The sequence below is a fragment of the Grampus griseus genome (genome assembly GCF_964374135.1).
Source record: "Grampus griseus genome assembly, chromosome: 2".
Taxonomy (NCBI): domain Eukaryota; kingdom Metazoa; phylum Chordata; class Mammalia; order Artiodactyla; family Delphinidae; genus Grampus; species Grampus griseus.
In genome coordinates, this window is record NC_139018.1 from 126,051,358 (window position 1) to 126,072,960 (window position 21,603).

At 40.2% G+C, this 21,603-nt stretch overlaps 1 protein-coding gene across 1 annotated transcript in view; it reads left to right on the plus strand.

Moving 5' to 3' along the window:
- Positions 1–2,551: 2,551 nt before the first annotated feature.
- Positions 2,552–21,603, plus strand: part of CERS3 (ceramide synthase 3) — a gene marked incomplete at its 3' end in the record, with an annotated part of 111,922 nt that continues 92,870 nt past the window's right edge. Inside the window, exons 1-2 of the mRNA XM_082649175.1 lie at positions 2,552–2,630; positions 15,593–15,766. Coding sequence (XP_082505301.1) covers positions 15,594–15,766 — 173 coding nt within the window. The 5' untranslated portion in view covers positions 2,552–2,630; position 15,593. The remainder of the gene's footprint in view (positions 2,631–15,592; positions 15,767–21,603) is intronic.

A 21,603-nucleotide genomic window follows, 5' to 3' on the forward strand; every position in this document is an offset into this window, starting at 1 on the left:
TTGCGTCACGTGGGATCTTCGTTGCAGCATTCAGGATCTAGTTCCCTGACTAGGGATTGAACCTGGGCCCCCTGCATTGGGCGCACGGAGTCTTAACCACTGGACCACCGGGGAAATCCCAAAAGATGCCTAAATTTAAAGCCATGGATTTAATCATTAATCTCCCCCAAAAGTATAATTAATAAATGAAATATTTTCTCTATGTTGCAGACTTTGCAGATACCCTATATGTCTCTGTCTGTCTCGGTGTCTCTGTCTTTCCCCCTATCTACTTAAAATCTGGGTGTTATGCATTTTTTTTTTTCTTTAAGGGGCTTCTTGCATTAGATAGAGCTAGATAGGAATGACTAGTTCTTTTCAGTTTTGAGATCTTATGAGTTACTTACTCTTGGTGAGTAAATAGCAAGAGCTAGTGGCCATGGACAGAGGGAGAGGCTGGGCTGAGAAAGGGAGATGACCCATCCCTGTTTGCTCAGAGGAGGAAACAGTGACTATCCCAGCAGGTGCCCAATTTCCTAATCTCATGCCAGCACTTCTTGCCAGGGGGAAATCTCCCCTTTTATTTATTTATTTATTTATTAATGATTTCTGAGTTAAAGAAGGAAACTGTTGGGAACGTGTAATTGAGATTATTTTTCTGTACTCCTTCACTGCTTCCCTGCCCTCTGCTCTAGGTTCTCACACCCACTGCACCTCACCCTCATCTGAAGATTATGGGAATCTTTGTCATCTTGTTCTTTTCTAAGGGATGTTTCCTTCTGCAGTGGAAACACTTCATAAGCATATATTTTAAATATTAAAATTGGAGGCTTTCTTCATCAGTTCTCTAATAACACCAAGTCCTTCCCTAAAAGTAACTTGCTTCCTCTTTATCAGTGAGTGAGACAGATGTTCCAGATTCCTTCTTGATCAAGGTGTGGCTCTGTACCCTTCTATAGATTTCACTCTCTTTCAAAAGAGATTCCTTTGGTGACACTGCCCCTGACGACTACCGTGTTGTAAGAAATCCTGCTGACACTGAGGAAATGAATTACCCTGTCAAGGAAATGGATTATCCCTCAGAAAAGCTGCTCTGCCACCAACACTTGGTCGGGTAACCTCAATACTGATCAGGGTATTATAGGAAATTAGTGAATGACGGCTGGCTGTTATGCCACTTGGAAATCCATAGTGCCATTGATGAGGAAATGTAAATAGTGACCACAGTACCAACACTTGCAGCTTACTGGGCACTTACTATACACCGAGCGTTACAAAGTGATTTAGACACATGACCTCATTTCATCCTGACCTAGAGTTTACAAACATAAAAATCATTATATTTGTTTTACAGATGAGGTCATATAGCTGGAAAGGGGTAGGATGGGCATTCAGATTCCCAAACATCTATTATTGACAAGCCAATAGGCCTTGGGTTCCTACGCGTCCTGTCCTGAAATTCTATCCCAGTGTGTTGTGGGGGGAAGGTCTGGGCATCCCCCCAGGTGAGTCTGATCATTGGGAAGGTTGGAACTAGGTGACTCTATGCAGGACAGCCTCTCCAGGACTTGTCTCTGGACTTTCTGTTTAGCAGAGTTTTTGCCCATTATGTGGGCTTCCTTTACTGAAAGAAGAATATGAAACCAGTTATCTTTTCCCAGTAGTGAAAGATGTGGAAATAGTGGCGGGAAGGCAGCTGTGAAGGAGCAGATGTCCCATTCCTCTCCCTTGGAGAATCTTTTTAAACTTAGCATTTAATCTTATTATTTAAACCAGCCTGACATGGGATTCTTGCCCCTACCCAATAAAGTCAGGATAATAAGATAGTATCATTACATAACAATGATTCTGTACTTTACTGTATTCAGGTAAAGTACATACATACCTAATCACTCTAATCCACAGCAGGTCTTTGCAGTAGGTAGAATTAGCACCATTTAATTCAGACGAAGATTCAGAGATTGAGTTGTCCAAGACCTAGCTATTGACAGGTCTGGCCCTTGAATGGGCTGTCTGACTCCAGGGCCAAGGTTCTTTCTTTTTCAGGTGTTTGAAAGACAGTGAGCTACTTGAGGCAGTGTATGTAGCACTGCATTCTTTTTAAAAAATTCTTAAATTGCAGGCTTGCGATTTGTATGGTGGTCTTCCTGACCTGAGGCTAAGTGAGTGGGGAGCTTCTGCAGAACCTGCCACAGTGCACAGGAGGGCTTTGCACCCAGCCAATCCTCCAGTTTCTCCAGTGGGAAAACCTGAGACAGAATCAGGGCCTGGCCTCAGGTTCCTCTGTGAGTCACTAGCAGCAGCGAGGTTCTCAACTCCCTTGCTTTTGCCTGTGGGGAGCTTCTGCAGAACCTGCCACAGTGCACAGGAGGGCTTTGCACCCAGCCAATCCTCCAGTTTCTCCAGTGGGAAAACCTGAGACAGAATCAGGGCCTGACCTCGGGTTCCTCTGTGAGTCACTAGCAGCAGCGAGGTTCTCAACTCCCTTGCTTTTGCCTGCATCAGTCCCTTGTGCCTGAGACTAATAACAGTATAATTTATGAAGCAAGATGTGTGACTCACCAGGCAAGGGAGGAGAGCTTGCAAGGAAGGACGCGGCGGAGAGGAGCAACATATTTAACAGCAACTGGAAAGGAAATGCTGACATGATGGTAATTGGGTTAAAATTTCTTTACATTGCAACACCATTGCGTGGTTACCCAGCTGTTAATTTATATTTTAGACTTCTAAAGTTAACTAAAAACGGGGGCGGGAACAGGGGGAAGAGGGGAAGGGAATTCCACCTTTGAAGGCAGAATTATCAAATCTATGTAACTTTTTCATAGATTTCTTCTCAATCATCTTGGACCCCTTTTCTTTGAACCCCAGGATTTGCATTCTTCTAAAACATATCCATTGTGTAACTTTGCTTTACACCCTTCTGATTTCAGTCTTACCTGTTTTTCTGCAACCTCCTATCCATGTTACCAGTCTAAATAAACTTCCTCAGTCACTTACCTCTCTTGTTCCTGAGCTGGCCTTTGGCAATCTTTGTCAATTAATGACCAGGACAGAGATGAACCAGAGATCCGATAAAGGTGAAGAGGCATCCAGGAGAATTACTTTTTGGTGAATACTCCCTCCTTAAATGGCTTTTTCTGCATTATCTTTATTATCTCCAGAATCTAAAGTCAGTTTATAGATAGGTCACAAGAGCCTGTCTTCCTGTTGACCAAGGAAGCACATTTTAAATTTTCAGTTACCTGTTTGTTTGTGTGTGTAAAAAGGCTGTGATAAGTTTTACGTAGATAGCAAACTTGCCTTACTTCAAATCATCTATTACTTTTTGTATATGAAACATTAACTTAAAAAGTTAGCCTCTTAAAATATATTAATGTGAAATAAATCACCTTAATAACACCTTTTAGTATGGGAAGCTGGGTGCATACTGGGAAAACAATAATTTAAAATCTTAAATATGCAGAGTTTTACTGTTCTAGCATATCAATTATTTTTTCATGTTTCTTTCTAGTTTTTGTCTTTACACACACGCTCACACACATATATGTGTATGATTAAAATAGTATATTATACGAGATCATATACTGTCATATGATCATAGTATAGATATAATTTTGAATTTTCTTTTTTAAACGTGTCATAACACTTTTCATGTTTATAAATTTTACAATTTTAGCATTGATTATTATTAGAGTTAACATTTCAAAATGTACTTAAACATTCCATATTTTAAAAATCCATTATTTACTAGTACTGAAGTGTTACTTATTAACTATAGTTTAAAAAGTTTTCTTTCCAGTTTACATGTATTTCTAGGTAGGCAGGAACATTTTGGTGACTCCTAAAATTTATTATCCGATTCCAAAAGGGTAGTATCATTTACGTTGCCACCAGTAACATAGGAATGTACATTTATATGTAAATGATATATATGAGACATTTATAGCATAGTTAGCACTGAGTATTATTTTTAAATAATGTCTTCTAATTTAATAGGTGTAAATTATAGAATTTTATGACCTGGAAGTTCATTTAGTTGCTCTCTTTAGAAGGGCAACCTGGTATTTGATAGCTTGACTCCAATTTACGTTTAACAGGCATGTAATACAGTGATTTACAAATATTTACTCACTTTGTTATTTAAACAACCTCATCACGGTGGTACAATTATTATTTCCATTTTGTAGATGGGGAAACTGACATTAAGTTAGTTGTCCAAGGGCACATAGCTAGTTAAGTGTCAGAACCCAGGCAGTCTGGCTCCAGAGTCCATGTGCTTGACGACTGTGTTATACTGGCTCCCTTAATATCTATTTAGCATTTACTGTTTGTACGCTTTCCGTATGCCAAGTTATGGGTGCTATTGTGAGTAAAACAATTTTAGCCCCTGACCTCATGGATCTGGAAGTCTGGAGAGGGAACCAGACTTTAATCAAATCAACATACATGTAATTACAAATTTGATACATGTTTGAAGAAAAAGAATGGAGTGATGGTAGCATCTAACAGGAATATTTCTTTTAGCTGTAAGAGTGATGGGGGTGCAGGGGTCATGGAAAGTCTTGGTGAAGATCTTAGAGATACTTAAACTGAGACTTGAAGGATAAGGAGGAGAGAGTAGGGTGAAGATGGGTGAAAAGAGCATTCTAGGCAGAAGGAATAGTCTATGCATATGCCCTGAGGCAGGAAAGGACTTTCCCTTCTGCTCTAAGGGTCATAAAGCTGACCGGCTTGCTTGTGGGATCACAAAGTGAGGGGAAGGGGATGCACAAGTGAGCCTGGAAAAGCAGACAGGGGTCCAGTGGTCCAGGGCCATGCCACAAGCTTCTCACTCACAGAAGAGTGCACACAGGGGGAGGAAGGTGAGCGCTGCCTCCAGACACAGCTGGAGTTTGTTTTGGGCAATAAGCCTCAGGCAGAGCCATCCCCAGGTGGGGTTTCTTCTGCACACAACAGCAAATGGTGACCCTGCCTGTGCTTTTCTAGGAATTAAAACTTCACTGGCTCATTATTTGAGTTAGGAAGGGGATATTTAAGTTAGGAACCTAGATCAAGGCATATTGTGAAGTCTTATTATAGAGCCAAGAGAAACATGGCCTGAAGAGAACAGCACCAGGGGAGAGCCTTCGCTTGAGGGAGAACATGACCCCGTACAGATGCCAAGTGCCTTGTTGGCATTTTAGGGGTTTATTAGTTTTGCTGGAAATTTTTCCATAATGTGTACTAACAATGAAAGAGTATTGTTCTAGTAGAAAGTGATAGCTGGCTCATGGGGACATTAACCTATGCTTTGGAATCAGTGGAAGCAAAAAGGCTGAAGCACATCTTCCTAAAATCTCAAGTCAACTTTTACTCTATAAGCAAACTCTATATACAGTATTAGAAGGGGAAAACGAGAAGGCCCTTTCTTCTAATTTCAATTTCAGAGGCCTTTTTGATTTGCTCCATATAACTTAAGCTTTTGTTAATTAGTGTTAGAGTAAGCACATAAAGTTTGTTGAACTTTTCCATCAAGTCAATCAGGATTAGAGAATGAAGGATTGGCCAGTAGGAAGAACTCTAAAGAGTATAGGAATCACAGCTATAGGAAGCAGTCACGACCCCTGGGGCGGAGATACAGTACACAAGGAAGAGGCCTCCAGGGCTGATGTGCAGACCCTGATGAAGAGGGCACAGAGGGGTCGCTATGGAAAACCAGCAGAACTGGCTGGCTATGGAACTAGCCCTCAGAAACTTGCGGGAAATCTGCCCTCTAGGGTGCTGTTCATCGGGAGGTGTCTCGCTGGAGACACTCTGGCCACAAAACTCCCCAGGAAGGTGCTGGTGGATTCTGCTGGCTGATGGGGGCTGCTGGAGGCTTCACTGGGAGTGCACCAGAGCCAAAAGCGAAACTTCTTCCTCCTGCAGTATCTCTCCACTACTCCCTACTTGGAAAGGTCCTGGGCCAGCTGGCAAAGGAAGTAGGTAAAGGGACCAAAGGGACCAGACTTATTTCACAGAGCAGGCAAACAGGGTCAAAATCTAATGACTTACATGAAATAGAAGTTTATTTCTCTTGTACATAACAGTTCAGATATGGGTGGACCAGGGCTAATGTGCTAATTGGCTTCAAAAATTGCTCCAGTTCTGTCATCCCCATTTCCAGCTGTCAGGAAGGAAGACAGAGAGAAGCCAGGACATGCAGCTTGGTCTTTAGGGAGATTACCCAAATCAGTTCCTACTCCTGTGTCATTGACCCAGACATGGTCACGCATGGCCGCACCTAGCCGTGATAGAGGGAGGTTGGGAAATGTTGCCTCGTGTGGCAGGGTAGCCACATGCCAGGTTAAACTGGGGGTGGGGGGGTGGTGTCTGTAACTAAAAGGCAGAATCAATGGATACTTAGGACATCCCGACACCCCTCAACGGCATCTTTGAGGCAATACCATGTTTCTGCTACAGATCTTCTGAAATTTTCTTTTTCATTTCTAAATCTGTTCTGAATTTCTTTGAGGCTTTAAATTGGTATAATTGTAAAATGCAATATGAGGGAATTAAAATTGTTTTTATCTTGTTGTAAGTTAATTACTTCTTTACATAAAGTATAGGGTTTTTTTTTTTTCCTTCTCTTCAGTTTTCTAAAGTTATAAGCCCAGGCATTTATTATATTTTTATAAACTAACTTAGTCATAATAAATATCCTTCAGAGTTAAGTTGCTCTGTCATTTGCATTGTCTTATCCATTTGAAATGGCACAACTCAAAATGCTTTCAGAATTGGAAGTTACAGCTGGCTCAGTCCTTACACTGTTCACAGGAAGCAAGTAGCTGCTCATGTTTTCTTTTGTGTTTTATCTTAAAGGCATAAACCAGTTCTTTTGGTTGAGTTAGTAGAGTTAAGGTAGACTAAAGTTAGATAAACATGTTTACCTGACCTCCTACACCAAATTTTAAAAATTGTTCTCCAGCTAACGAAAATGAAGTTGTACATAGTTATCAATAAATTAGATATAATTTCTGGCCATAGTGTCATGCCTTTATTGTTCAAAACTCCATTCCAGCCTCAGTAAACCCTCCATCAGTTCATTCAGCAAGCACTTGTATAGTGTCTACTGTGTGGCAAACTTTGGGTATACAGTAGTGTATGAGCCACGCAAAGTCCTTGCTCTTCTGGAGCTGACTTTCTCTTCACCAGAGAACCCTGGCCCCTCTGTAATCCAGCTGGTCACCCAGTCACAAAAACGCTCACCAACTCTCATATCCTCCAACCATAATAATACTCAGAAATTGTGAATACTGATTCAAGAGTGTCTCTCACTGCATTGCTCAGGAATATGCCTTTACTTCAATTTAACTTGTTTTCCTAACTTCCCATTTCTCATCACCGTCCTCTATCTGAGAGATATTTTCTGTTCTGTAGAGATACTTTCTTGTCACTCCCCTCCGTCCAAGAGATATGTTCTGTAGAGTTATCTTCTAAACTGATGTGATGTTTACAGTAGGGATTAGATGGATAGTTACCAGAAGCTGTCCAAAGACTCAGCCTGACTTGGAGTTCTTACCTCAGCAATAGTTAGAGTACCACATTTTTTCAGTACTTTACAAAAATGTTGCTTCAAATAGTGATAAACTTGTAACCCAGATAATTTTATTTCTTCAAGTACTAAGGTCAGATTTAATGGTGTGTGTCTGAGAAAGTGGCTCAACAGGCTTCCTTCACCCTGATGGGTTCTGTATCCATGAGGTCAGAAAATAATGAGTCATAAAAACCTACATTCATTAGATTGTCTTCCTGCAAACTACTGGTAGCTGGAGTTGAAAATAGGGTTTAAAATTTCCACAGTATTAGTGGGAAAACACAGCTGGGCTATGATGCCACCTCCATTACTGAACTTCCCCAAAGTAAAAAGAAATAACTGCAGGTACTTTTCTTGTAAATATTTCCTATTTTTAAAAATAGCTTCAGATTCTTTTATATAAATAAAAATTGTAGTTCCTTCAGATTTTTTTTATGTTAAGTAGGAATTTCAGTACTTAGAGAATGTACGAAGGATGGGAAAAAATGGAGTTTGAGTAGCTGATGATAAAAAAGGGACTGAGAATGGCCAAGGAGTAAATGAATACGTTTGCTTCTGAGAGAACACTAAGCAGAGACTGAAAAGTTGTCAATACGGTTGGCAATTTTCAGTTGCCAGAAAGGCCTAGAGTTCAGCCAAATGAATCAAGATGAGATATGGGCTATGAGTTTGATGTGGGAGTCAGTGAGCTTCTCAGAGTGTTCAAAAGTGACTGAGTCACAGGCAGGGCTCCTGAATGACAGATTCATTGTTGCAAATGCTCAGGATTTTTTTTTTTTTTAGAGCAGTAACTTGTGGGGTTTTAAAAACACAGGTATCTCTCCATCTCAATATTTTCTAATTCTCTTTCCATCTGAGGATTGTTTAAATATCACAATAGTTAGTTAACACAGCATACAGGTACTGTTCCACTCACTGTGTGAATGTTTGTCATTCACCAGGCATCTTTTTAAGGCTGAGTCAGGGAAGCCAGCAGCCTCTGTTACACTGAACAACCAAAAAACCCTTAAGTAGTGACTGAGTGCCACTGTCGCATTTGAAATGTAGGCGGAACAGGAGCAAAAATGGGAGAGAAAGAAAGAAAAGGGGACCAACAAGTGCCCATTGTGGGCAAGATGAGATCGAAGGCTAACCAGAGGGAGAAACTGACAGATGCTACAGGCTGCCAGTCCCTCCTCAGTTACTCAAGGGAGTTCCTGCTTCCCCATTTAAACTTTAGAAGGAAATCCTAAGAACAGGCACTTCTGCTAAATTTAAGGTCCAGACAACTGAATTGGAGCTGTCTGTTTCTCCTGAAGGAGAGTGGGGAAAATGCTAGGTGTATCAGTCAGTGCTCTTGATTGTAAGCAATGGAATCCACCTCTTTCTTACTACCTTAAACAAAAGGCTTCACTGAAAGTGACTCACAGCACCAGGTCTGATGGACCAGACCTGGACCACAGTAGAAACCAAGAGACTAAGGTGATCAGGAAAGCCAGGAAGCTGAGAGATGACAACTGTGTTCTCAGCAGCAGTAGCCTAGGCAGAATGCCATCTGCTGCTGATGCAGCTCGTCCCGGTCTGGTCCAGATTCAAAGTCCTGAGTAAAGCTTCCATTTTGCCAACCCCAGGCCATCCCAGGTCAACTGCTAGCAGATGGAAAATTGTCCATCTTGGCTTTCACAGTGGGAAAGGCATGGTACCAACTCTACACACATTGCTGATTTCCTCTGCTACTAGGAGGGCTGAAAGCTGGGCTACCTCTAGAACAGCACGTCCTGTACACTAGAGTCAGGGAAAGATGACTGTAAAGGATGCCAGAGGTCCTGGAACAGGCTTGTGGCCTTAAGACAGCTACTGAGAGGCTAAGAGAATGTGACTTGCTTCTTGCTACTAGAATGAAATGGCAGAAAAGAGGAGGAGAGTGCCAGTCCCAGTTCTCTCTCTGCTTAGCCCTGGATCTCGTCTTGAGAGCAAGTATGGTAGAGAGGCTGGCTGGAGGGTTAGCCTGGATGAGTAAAGCCCACTGCCCAGAGCTAGACTGTTGACCTGAACACTCTATACCGAAGTCTGTCATCTGAGAGAGCCATTTCTCCTTCAGAGGAGTTAGTCTGTTTTTACGTTTTAAAGCATGAAATTTTTATTTTCTCCCAGAAAGCCATTAACTTCAAAATCATGCTGAAGTCTGAATCTGGATATAGTCTTTCCTTCACTATTTATTTTTCTGGGTTCATGAACACAATCTTTTTTTTTTTTTTTTTTTTTTTTTGGCTGCACCACACAGCTTGTGGGATCTTAGTTCCTTGACCAGGGAGCAAACACGCGTCCTTGGCGGTGAAAGTGCGGAGCACTAACCACTGCACTGCCTGGGAATTTCCCGTGGACACAACCTTGACTCAGGTGAATTTGGGAGGTAAAACTCAAGACCCTTAAATGAGATGATAGGAAGCTTTAGCATGAAGTTCAGGCTGAGTCATGGATTAAAAGATATAAAAGTTAAAGGAGGATGAAGCTGAGAAGGAGACTTTTATTTATTTATTTTATTAAAAAATTTTTTTAACATCTTTATTGGAGTATAATTGATTTGCAATGGTGTGTTAGTTTCTGCTTTATAACAAAGTGAATCAGCTATACATACACATATATCCCCATATCCCCTCTTGCGTCTCCCTCCCACCCTCCCTATCCCACCCCTCTAGGTGGTCACAAAGCACCGAGCTGATCTCCCTGTACTATGTGGCTGCTTCCCACTAGCTATCTATTTTACATTTGGTAGTATATATAAGTCAGAAGGAGACTTTAACTTTTTTTATTTTAGATATAACTCACATACCATAGAATTCACCCAAAGTGTGCAATTTAATGTTTTTTTTAGTATATTCACAGAGTTGTGCAACCAGCACCACATTCAATTTATGAACATTTTCATCACCCCCAAAAGAAACCCTGTACCCATTAGCAGCCACTCCCCACTTCCCCCCACACCCCCGTGTACACCCTAAGGAACTACTAAACTACTGTTTGTCTCCCTATATTTGCCTATTCTGAACATTTCACATGACCGGAATTATACAATATGTGCCTTTTCTGCCTGGCTTCTTTTACTTAGCATGTTTTCAAGAGCCATCCATGTCGTAGCATGAATCCTTTCAATTCTCTTGAGTATATACCTAGGAGTAGAATTGCTGGGTCATATGATAACTCCGTGTTTAACATTTCAAGGAACTGCGGACTATTTTCCACAGCAGCTGCACCATTTTACTTTCCCTCAAGCAATATATGAGGGTTCCAATTTCTCCACATCCTGCCAACATTGTTATCTTTTTGATTATAGCCATCTTAGTGGGTATAATGAAGGATATCTCTGGGTTTGTTTCTTATTTGCATTCCCCTCATGGTTAATGATGTTGAGCATTTTTCCATGTGCCTATTGGCCATTTGTATATCTTCTTTGATGAAATGTCTATTCAAGATCCTTTGCCCATTTTTAAATTGGGTTATTTGTCCTTTTATTATTGAGTTCTAAGTGTTCTTCATATATTCTAAATACAAGTCCCTTATCAGATATATGATTTTCAAATATTTCCTCCCATTCGATGGATTGTCTGTTTTTTTTTAACATCTTTATTGGAGTATAATTGCTTTACAATGGTGTGTTAGTTTCTGCTTTATAACAAAGTGAATGAGTTATACATATGTTCCCATATCTCTTCCCTCTAGCGTATCCCTCCCTCCCACGCTCCCTATCCCACACCTCTAGGTGGTCACAAAGCACCGAGCTGATCTCCCTGTGCTATGCGGCTGCTTCCCACTAGCTATCTATTTTACGTTTGGTAGTGTATATATGTCCATGCCACTCTCTCACTTTGTCACAGCTTACCCTTCCCCCTCCCCATATCCTCAAGTCCATTCTCTAGTAGGTCTGTGTCTTTATTCCCTTCTTGCCCCTAGGTTCTTCATGACCTTTTTTTTTTTTTTCTTAGCTTCCATATATATGTGTTGGCATAGGGTATTTGTTTTTCTCTTTTGGACTTACTTCACTCTGTATGACAGACTCTAGGTCCATCCATCTCACTACAAATAACTCAATTTATTTCTTTTTATGGCTGAGTAATATTCCATTGTATATATGTGCCACATCTTCTTTATCCATTCATCTGTCGATGGACACTTAGGTTGCTTCCATGTCCTGGCTATTGTAAATAGAGCTGCAATGAACATTTTGGTACATGACTCTTTTTGAATTATGGTTTTCTCAGGGTATATGCCCAGTAGTGGGATTGCTGGGTCGTATGGTAGTTCTATTTTTAGTTTTTTAAGGGACCTCCATACTGTTCTCCATAGTGGCTGTATCAATTTACATTCCCACCAACAGTGCAAGAGGGTTCCCTTTTCTCCACACTCTGTATATGGATTGTCTTTTAACTTTCTTGATGGTATCCATTGAAACACAAAATGTGTTAATTTTGATGAAGTCCGATTTATCTATTTTTTATTTTGTTGTTTGTGCTTTGGGTGTCATATGCAAGAAGGCTTTGCTTAACCCCAGGTGTTGAAGATTTACTCCTATATAATATTCTAAGAGTGTTATTATTTTAGCCCTTATATTTAGATCTGTGCTTCATTTTGAGTTAATTTTTGTATGTCCTGTGAAGAAGAGATTCTTAACTCTTTTGAAGCAGCAGTAATTGATGTTTGGTGGCAGCACATGAAGAAAGAGGAAATAGTGTAGATTTTTTTTCTCAATTTGAACTACATATACCCGGGGGCCACCCTTAACTTCTGAGTTCTTTCTCTCTCCCCATATATGTTTTTGGTTGTTTGATATTAAAGTTATTAGGCTTTCAACAAATCTTTTTTCATTGCTTGCATATTATTTAGCGTGGCAACCCCTATATAACCATTGTAAGCTGTTTATTTAGTTATATTTCACACTGGACAAAATAATCTTTACTGCCTGGAGTTACATTTTAGGAGTGAGCAAACTATTTTGTATAATGATTATTATAATAGTATCAAAACTAACTCACTGCCATTGCTATTTGTTCCCTGAGTCATAGCCTATTAAATTTGGAGCTAATATAGTAATGAACATGCTAAGGCAAACTTTTAGGAAGAAATAGACCTCCCCTTGCAGGAGTAGGTCGTTCTGACGCAGTGAGGGACACAGGCACGGTACAAGGTTTGTCCGTTACAGGAGAGACTCCCGTGACCTGGGCTCATTTCTAAGATCTGTAGGAATTTTGAATTTTAGCTGTAGTCTCACTCAAAGAATTGTGCCTGCTCTTGTTCTGACCCAATCCGGCTGTGCACTTCAATGCAGATTTCCTCTCTTAATTCCCTCTTTGGTTAGTTATGTCAGATGGCCCAGGCAGCCAGGCTGGAATCCTCAGCTCCCTTGCCAAAGTGTGTTAATTCTTCCTTCCTAACAACTCTTTCATCAGTTCTCACTGTCTCCTCCCTAGTCCAAATCCAGGTCAGTCCTGGCTCAGTTGTAAGCTCCCTGAAGTCTAGGATCATCCCTTTCCTTTCTGTAGACCCAAAGACTGATAGGAAGTATTCAGTAAATATTTCCTGATGATCTTTATTCCACCATATTTGCACAATTTTGCGACTGTATTAATGCTACTTACCCTCCTCCAGGGTAGAAGTTACAGTAAAATGATTAATACATGAAAAAGAAGGCAGCCCCTCTCCTTCTCCACACAAGGCTTGCAGGTGTGGGTGTGACCAGTTTCCTGCTACTTTGCACGCACGTGTCTCTGAGCAGCAGATGAGAAATGAAATAAAGTAGGGAATATCTCACCATGGTTAGTTATTTGGTTTTGGTGTGGATTTTTCTGAAGCATATTGATGTCCACACTCTGGAATTCTTCTTCATCTGAAATCAGAAATCTGTAATGCTGATACTCCACTCTGATCCTCATCTCTGATTGAGTCTTTCCGCTCTCTTGGGTCCCACTTCCAACAGACTTGTTCTTTGGCCTCTGGTCCCTTGAGTTTTGTATTTTTTTCCCTCCTTCTCATTTCTTTCTTGGCCTCTCTTTATTCTCTACCCAGTTTAGATCTCACGTGTAATCTCATAAATGGCGTGATCAGCAGGTTCAGCTGCCTGATACCACTGCTCTCTGCAGCTTCCAATTTCTGACCATATTTAGTGCTTCAAACTCCTAATTGCTCTTCAGTCTTCCTGTGTCCTGAAATGTACTCCATATTGCTGCCAGAGAGCAGCCATGTGTGTGCCTGGCCGAGGGTTCTGGAGGCTGAAACCCAGATCTCATTCTGCTGGCAAGAAGGGCTGTGTCTGCCCAGAGGGGACACCATCCTGTAATCGACACAAAGATACCACGTGGGCTCTCAGAGGACCTGGCTGCCCAAGCAGCCTTTCTAAAATATCTGATTATTTTATTCCTCTGCATAATACTCTTCCTGGGTTCCATTGGTTAAAGCCCAAGCTCCTTAGCCTGGATTGCAGACACTCTGTGACCAAGTCTGAACTGTCTCACCAGCCATTTTTTTTTTTTTAAGAAGATGTTGGGAGTAGGAGTTTATTAATTAATTTATTTATTTTTGCTGTGTTGGGTCTTCATTTCTGTGTGAGGGCTTTCTCTAGTTGTGGCAAACGGGGGCCACTCTTCATCACGGTGCGTGGGCCTCTCACTATCGTGGCCTCTCTTGTTGCGGAGCACAGGCTCCAGACGCGCAGGCTCAGTAGTTATGGCTCACAGGCCTAGTTGCTCTGCGGCATGTGGGATCCTCCCAGACCAGGGCTCAAACCCGTGTCCCCTGCATTAGCAGGCAGATTCTCAACCGCTGCGCCACCAGGGAAGCCCTCACCAGCCTTTTGATGAGAGTTACTGTATGATTTATTACCCAAACTGGGACACTTATGAAAGGAAGGGGCACTATTATTAATTATGCCAGGACAATAAACCGAGACTCTGGGCACTTGTGTGTGACCCAGCATCCCACACCTTGGATTCTTAGGCTGTGGTGGAACCACACTGCTGGTGGTGTTCCATGGGCACGTGGTATTTACAAATCAAGAGGTTTTGACAGAGTTATTTTGACCACCCTGCTGTGAATCTGTGGACGTTTGACTTCTTTGTCTGATTAACTGTTAAAGGATTACATCAAAACATCCTCAAGGTCAAAATGTCAAGATTAAAATTGTCATAGCCTACATGATGAGATTGGAGCATCTAAATGTTCTTCTATGTTTCTGGTTACTTGATCAGTGTACTTTCTCTCCTTAAAACTTCTATTCCCTCTTTCCCATTTTCCTGCCTTTCTCTGGTTTACTTCCACTTACCGTTTAAGACATCTTGAACATTGTTCAATATCATCTGCTCCAGTGGGCTTTCCCGACGCATCTTGGCTGGGCTCAGTGCTGGTCACCTTGTTCCCACAGCACCCACTACAAACCTGTTTCATTGTACCTGAAAAAAGTGTGTCAGAGTCGTCTGTCAGGCCTGCCTTGCCCACAGAATATAAGGTCCTTAAGGCAAGAACGCTGTCTTTTTAATCTTTGCATCCTCAGTGCCTAGCACAGGGCTTGACAAATAATAGAATCTCTGTAAATATTTGTTGACATGGACTAATTTGAATTCTTTATTGTAATACAAAGTTAAATATGCTTGCCCTTTATCTCCTGGAGAAGTTCTTAGGATACTAGCGAAGGTTTATACATACTTGGAACTTTCATGAGGTTGGCCTTTGGCATGTTGAAGTTGTAGAGATTATTGTTAGATTAATTTTCATATGATAGAAACATATAAGAGGAAGACACATACCCATAATATTAACACATGTTGTGCCAAGAGTGTGAACAGTGGTGTATTAAACTTCAGTTTGCCATGCCACAGCTGAAATTCTTCTGAGAGTGTTGGCAGAGTAATTCCTGTTTAATGCAATGAAGCTCCATGAAGCCCGGTAAATAATAGTACTCCGTTCTGTTCAATAATAGTACCCTGTGTTCTAAACTCTCGGGTTTAGGTATTTTGATTAAAGGTGTCAATGTTGTCTCAATTTTAAGTATTTGTTCTATAAGTCTAATGTATTCTTTTTCCATCTCTCTAGAATGTTTCAGATGTTTAAAGAATGGTTTTGGTTGGAAAGATTCTGGCTTCCTCCAACAATAAAGTGGTCAGATCTTGAAGATCATGATGGACTCGTCTTTGTGAAACCCTCTCATTTATGTATGACCATTCCATATGCTTTTGTCTTGATAATTATCAGACATTTTTTTGAAAAGTAAGTAGTGTTTGTATGTCTTTCCTCCCCATTCCCCTTCTTTGCCCCACCTCTAGAATAAAGAATTTTGGTAAGATTCTTAAAGAATGTGTTGTTCGGAGGTCACCACTAATGGGCTACAGGTTCTTAGGGGAGTTCATGAAATTAAATGCACACTAAATATTATCTAGACTGAACAAATAAAAATTAGAAACACAATCTCCTCAAGTACATTAGTTTTACAATGAAGAAAATTGAGATCAAGAGAGGTTAAGGATCACAGAGCTTATTAGTGTCAATGACGGTACAAGAACTCAGCTTATGTTCCATGTACCATGTTGTCTGACAATGGATATGCATCCCCATGTCTTTGTTGGCAGTATTAGGAGAGTGTGACTAGGGGATGCATTATCATTTTAGAATGCCTATAAAATAGCAAAAATGGCTCATTAAAGACCAAACTTAATATTGCTTTATAGCATAGTTTACTTTAAAGGTTTATTGAAAGTTTTAATAGCAGACCTTCATTCCAAGGTATAAGGAAATCAAAGAAAAATATCAATTTGCTTTCTCAGAAAAAGTAAACTTCTTTTCTTTTTCTTAATTTAATTTAAATAGATATTACCTCCAACCTTCTATTAAAACTGTACTAATGTTATGATAACTGAAGATAAATGTTCATCTATAATCTCTGTAGTTGTCTCTATTTCAAAAAACTGTTATTAGCACATTAATTTTTTTGGAGCAAAAACAATATTCAAATGTCAAGATTTGGATAAACTTAAGACAAAATCTGATAAAGATCATTTTGTCCAAGACTAACTGTAATGCAGATCACATGTTTATAACCATTTGCAGGGTCCTTATCTCAAGAGTTAGTTTGACCAACTCTGTTTCATGGATTGTCCAAAAGGTTTTTGTACAAATAACAGCTTCACTTGGGCCAACAATGTGCTATTGCTATTGGGAGGAAAAGAAAGCCCCTCAATACCACTAAGCTCTAGCTGAGAACATTTGAAAATGTTCTCCCTTTTTGACAGTTAATTTTACTTTTACTCACATGTTTGGATTCATCAAAGAATGCCTAAATAAAGTAGCATTGTGCCACTGCACTTCCAAATTAGCAAATTACTCTGCTGTCCTGAAATACTTGCTTTTCTTGCAGTGTCTGGTGATCTTTGAACTTGTCATCCAGGTCCTCTACTTATTTGCACTGCAGATTTCCTACTTTTTGGTGGACAGATCCATTTTTAACATTTTGATCAGACAGTGAACTAGAAAAATTTTTGTTTGCCAAAGCAGCATAGTTGTGGAGGACCAACTTGTTATGCCCTGGTCTTGGCCTCTCCAACAATTATCAGGAAGGAATCCAATCTTCTTTTAATTCCTAGGACCATTCTTGCTTCTTCTCAAGGGGTTAAGTATAGTCTTTTGTAACTCCTTACAACTTTAACTACCAATTACTCACGCTTAGTTTTTTCCATCCCATGACACTACAGAAAACTATGTGTTGCTCCACTAATCTCATATCTCTCTTTTTTTTCATATTTCTTTTAATGCAATAGAAGGAAGGAAAATTTAACATGGGAGCAAGATCATGCTTTTTGAAGTATAAGTTTATATTTTTTCAGGGCTTCTATATCATTTGCCTTAGACTAAACCACTTAGATCATAAATAAAATATTACTTACACCTTGCATTTGAATAGAAACTTATATTTTAAGAGGTACAGAAAATCATAAGTGGTGTGATCTCAGTCAAGAAAATGAGAGGTAAGTGAGATGGCCAAGGTCACATGGTTAGTATGTCGGGAGTAGATCTGGGACTTTAACCCCCATGGTATGACACCAGGTTCAGGGTTGCTGGGTTTTTATTTTCCCCTGTACCGGTACTTCTTGGACTTTCACAATGAAATACTCCTGGTGGCAAAAGAGAGTAAATTAATATCCTTTGGGAGTATAGAAGACATGGCTTAAGGGAATGATAGCAAATGTGAACTTTTCTTAACCATCAAAAATTCGTATAAATTTGACACAGTGTTTCAGCATATCCTATGGTATATGTATCACAAGAACGCTTCCTTCTTTTGTCCTGGACTGTGTTTGTGTTACACCTCCTCATTCTAGGAAGTGACCAGGAGTTGTGATTTGGCTGGCTTATTTTTATCTTTTAGTACTAACCAGGAGCCATTTAAGATGAGGAAGTAAGGGCCCTTCCCAGAAAGGAGTAGAGAGACAGATGGATAAAGAACAAACAAGTAGATCATTTGAAAGTGACTGACATTTGCTTTGTATTTAGAATTTCCTTTCCTTACAAGTTTTACCTTATGTTTTAATTTTTTTGGTGGGGAGGGGTCTAGAATAACAATTTCTAACTAGTATATCCAGACTCTTCTATACATTCTTTTTTGTGTCTGAAGTATGATTTAGAGAGGATCTAAGCTACTCAAATTTAAGCACTTGTGGAATAAGCACATTATCTCAGAGTAAATTATGGTCCTGGAAGAGTCCAAGGCAGGGATGGGGGTGGTAAAATCAGAAGGTAATCTTTTTGCTTTTACTTAATGGTACAATGAATAGATACCCCACCTCTACCATTTCCACTGAGCAACATGAGGGCATGATGGGATTCTTTAAAGAAGGGTAGGTGTAGCAGTTTACAGGAGTTGAAAAAGGATTGTTGCTAACCGTCTTCAATTGAAACAGTCTCAAAATAGTACATTGGACTTAAATGTTATCTGAGACTTGCATTACTTCAGATATTTTGTTCTCTCATATAAAACCCTCTGATTAAATCTGGTCAAAGAGCCTTTCAAACCTTAGGAAATGGGAATCAATCTTAATGGCAATAGGCTCTTGTTTCTGTTTAGGAGAAGTATTTAAACTTCACATGCTTTTTTTTTTTTTTGCGGTTCGAGGGCCGCAGGCCTTTCACTGCTGTGGCCTCTCCCGTTGCCGAGCACAGGCTCCGGACGCGCAGGCTCAGCGGCTATGGCCCACGGGCGCAGCTGCTCCGCGGCACGTGGGATCCTCCCAGACCGTGGCATGAACCCGCGTCCCCTGCATCGGCAGGCGGACTCTCAACCACTGCGCCACCAGGGAAGCCCTCACATGCTTAATATCAGCCTAGGCCTGCCTTCTTTTTTATTCTACAAAACAATATTGAAAAAAAAAATATGTGGGGCGTAGTGCTCTGGGATTCCTTGGCTTTTGGCTCACAGGTAACTGATGTAGTGCTAAAGGAAGAGCGGGCTATGTGGGTGTCTGAATGAGGCCATCTGAGGGCTCAGTTCTGCAGTAGTAGCAAACCTGAGACTCATTCCCTGGTAATTAACCTAACTTTGAACCATTTACATGGGAGCAGAAGTTCACGTTCTCTTTTCTTCCTCTTGGACTTTTCCCTTCTATTCTATATCAATAAAATGAAAGTTCAGGAAATTTCATCTTAGTCTAAGGTCCTTCTAGAGCTAAGATCTGTCATTTCCCTCTTCAGTTCAGTTTATCAAATACTTATTGTGCTTCTTTATTCTCTCCTTTTTCAAAATAGGTTTTTAATTAAGTACCTATTCATATTTATTTACACTTACATAACATGAATTGATTGATTTTCTAGATTTCTTTGAAATGAAAAGATAATGCTAAAGTAGAAAACTGTACTTATATACTTCCTCTGTTCTACTGAAAATGTTATTTCTGTCCTTGAAGCCTGGACATGTTAACAAACAGGACCATTATTTCTCTTTTTTTTTCTTTCTTTCTTTCTTTCTTTCTTTCTTTCTTTCTTTCTTTCTTTCTTTCTTCCTTCCTTCCTTCCTTCCTTCCTTCCTTCCTTTCTTTCTTTCTTTCCTTTCTTTCTTTCTTTCTCTTTCTTTCTTTCTTTCTTTCTTTTCTTTCTTTCTTTCATCTTTATTGGAGTATATTTGCTTTACAATGGTGTGCTAGTTTCTGCTGTATAACAAAGTGAATGAGTTATACATATACATATGTTCCCATATCCCTTACCTCTTGCATCTCCCTCCCTCCCACCCTCCTTATCCCACACCTCTAGGTGGTCACAAAGCACCGAGCTGATCTCCCTGTGCTATGCGGCTGCTTCCCACTAGCTATCTATTTTACATTTGGTAGTGTGTATATGTCCATGCCACTCTCTTACTTTGTCACAGCTTACCCTTCCCCCTCCCCATATCTTCAAGTCCATTCTCTAGTAGGTCTGTGTCTTTACTCCTGTCTTACCCCTAGGTTCTTCATGACATTTTTTTTTAATTCCATATATATGTGTTAGCATATGGTATTTGTCTTTCTCTTTCTGACTTACTTCACTCTATAAGACAGACTCCAGGTCCATCCACCTCATTACAAATAGCTTAATTTCATTTCTTTTTATGGCTGAGTAATATTCCATTGTATATATGTGCCACATCTTCTTTATCCATTCATCCTCTAATGGACACTTAGGTTGTTTCCATCTCCTGGCTATTGTAAATAGAGCTGCAATGAACATTTTGGTACATGACTCTTTTTGAATTATGGTTTTCTCAGGGTATATGCCCAGTAGTACAATTGCTGGGTCATAATGTAGTTCTATTTGTAGTTTTTTAAGGAACCTCCATACTGTTCTCCATAGTGGCTATACCAATTCACATTCCCACCATCAGTGTAAGAGTGTTCCCTTTTCTCCACAACCTCTCCAGCATTTATTGTTTCTAGATTTTTTGATGATGGCCATTCTGACTGGTGTGAGATGATATCTCATTGTAGTTTTGATCTGCATTTCTCTAATGATTAATAATGTTGAGCATTCTTTCATGTGTTTGTTGGCAGTCTGTATATCTTCTTTGGAGAAATGTCTATTTAGGTCTTCTGCCCATTTTTGGATTGGGTTGTTTGTTTTTTTGTTATTGAGCTGCATGAGCTGCTTGTAAATTTTGGAGATTAATCCTTTGTCAGTTGCTTCATTTGCAAATATTTTCTCCCATTCTGAGGGTTCTGTTTTGGTCTTGTTTATGGTTTCCGTTGCTGTGCAAAAGCTTTGAAGTTTCTTTAGGTCCCATTTGTTTATTTTTGTTTTTATTTACATTTCTCTGGGAGTTGGGTCAAAAAGGATCTTGCTGTGTTTTATGTCATAGAGTGTTCTGCCTATGTTTTCCTCTTAAGAGTTTGATAGTGTCTGGCCTTACATTTAGGTCTTTAAACCATTTTGAGTTTATTTTTGTGTATGGTGTTAGGGAGTGATCTAATCTCATACTTTTACATGTACCTGTCTGTTTTCCCAGCACCACTTATTTATTTTTATTTTTTTAAATTTTAATTAATTAATTTATTTATTTTGGGATGTGTTGGGTCTTTGTTTCTGTGCGAGGGCTTTCTCTAGTTGCGGCGAGTGGGGGCCACTCTTCATAGTGGTGTGCGGGCCTCTCATTGTCGCGGCCTCTCTTGTTGCAGAGCACAAGCTCCAGACTTGCAGGCTCAGTAGTGTGGCTCATGGGCCTAGTTGCTCTGCGGCATGTGGGACCTTCCCAGACCAGGGCTTGAACCCGTGTCCCCTGCATTGGCAGGCAGATTCTCAACCACTGCGCCACCAGGGAAGCCCACAGCACCACTTATTGAAGAGGCTGTCCTTTTTCCACTGTACATTCCTGCCTCCTTTATCGAAGATAAGGTGACCATATGTGCATGGGTTTATCTCTGGACTTTCTATCCTGTTCTATTGATCTATATTTCTGTTTTTGTGCCAGTACCATACTATCTTGATTACTGTAGCTTTGTAGTATAGTCTGAAGTCAGGGAGCCTGATTCCTCCAGCTCCGTTTTTCGTTCTCAAGATTGCTTTGGCTTTTTGGGGTCTTTTGTGTTTCCGTA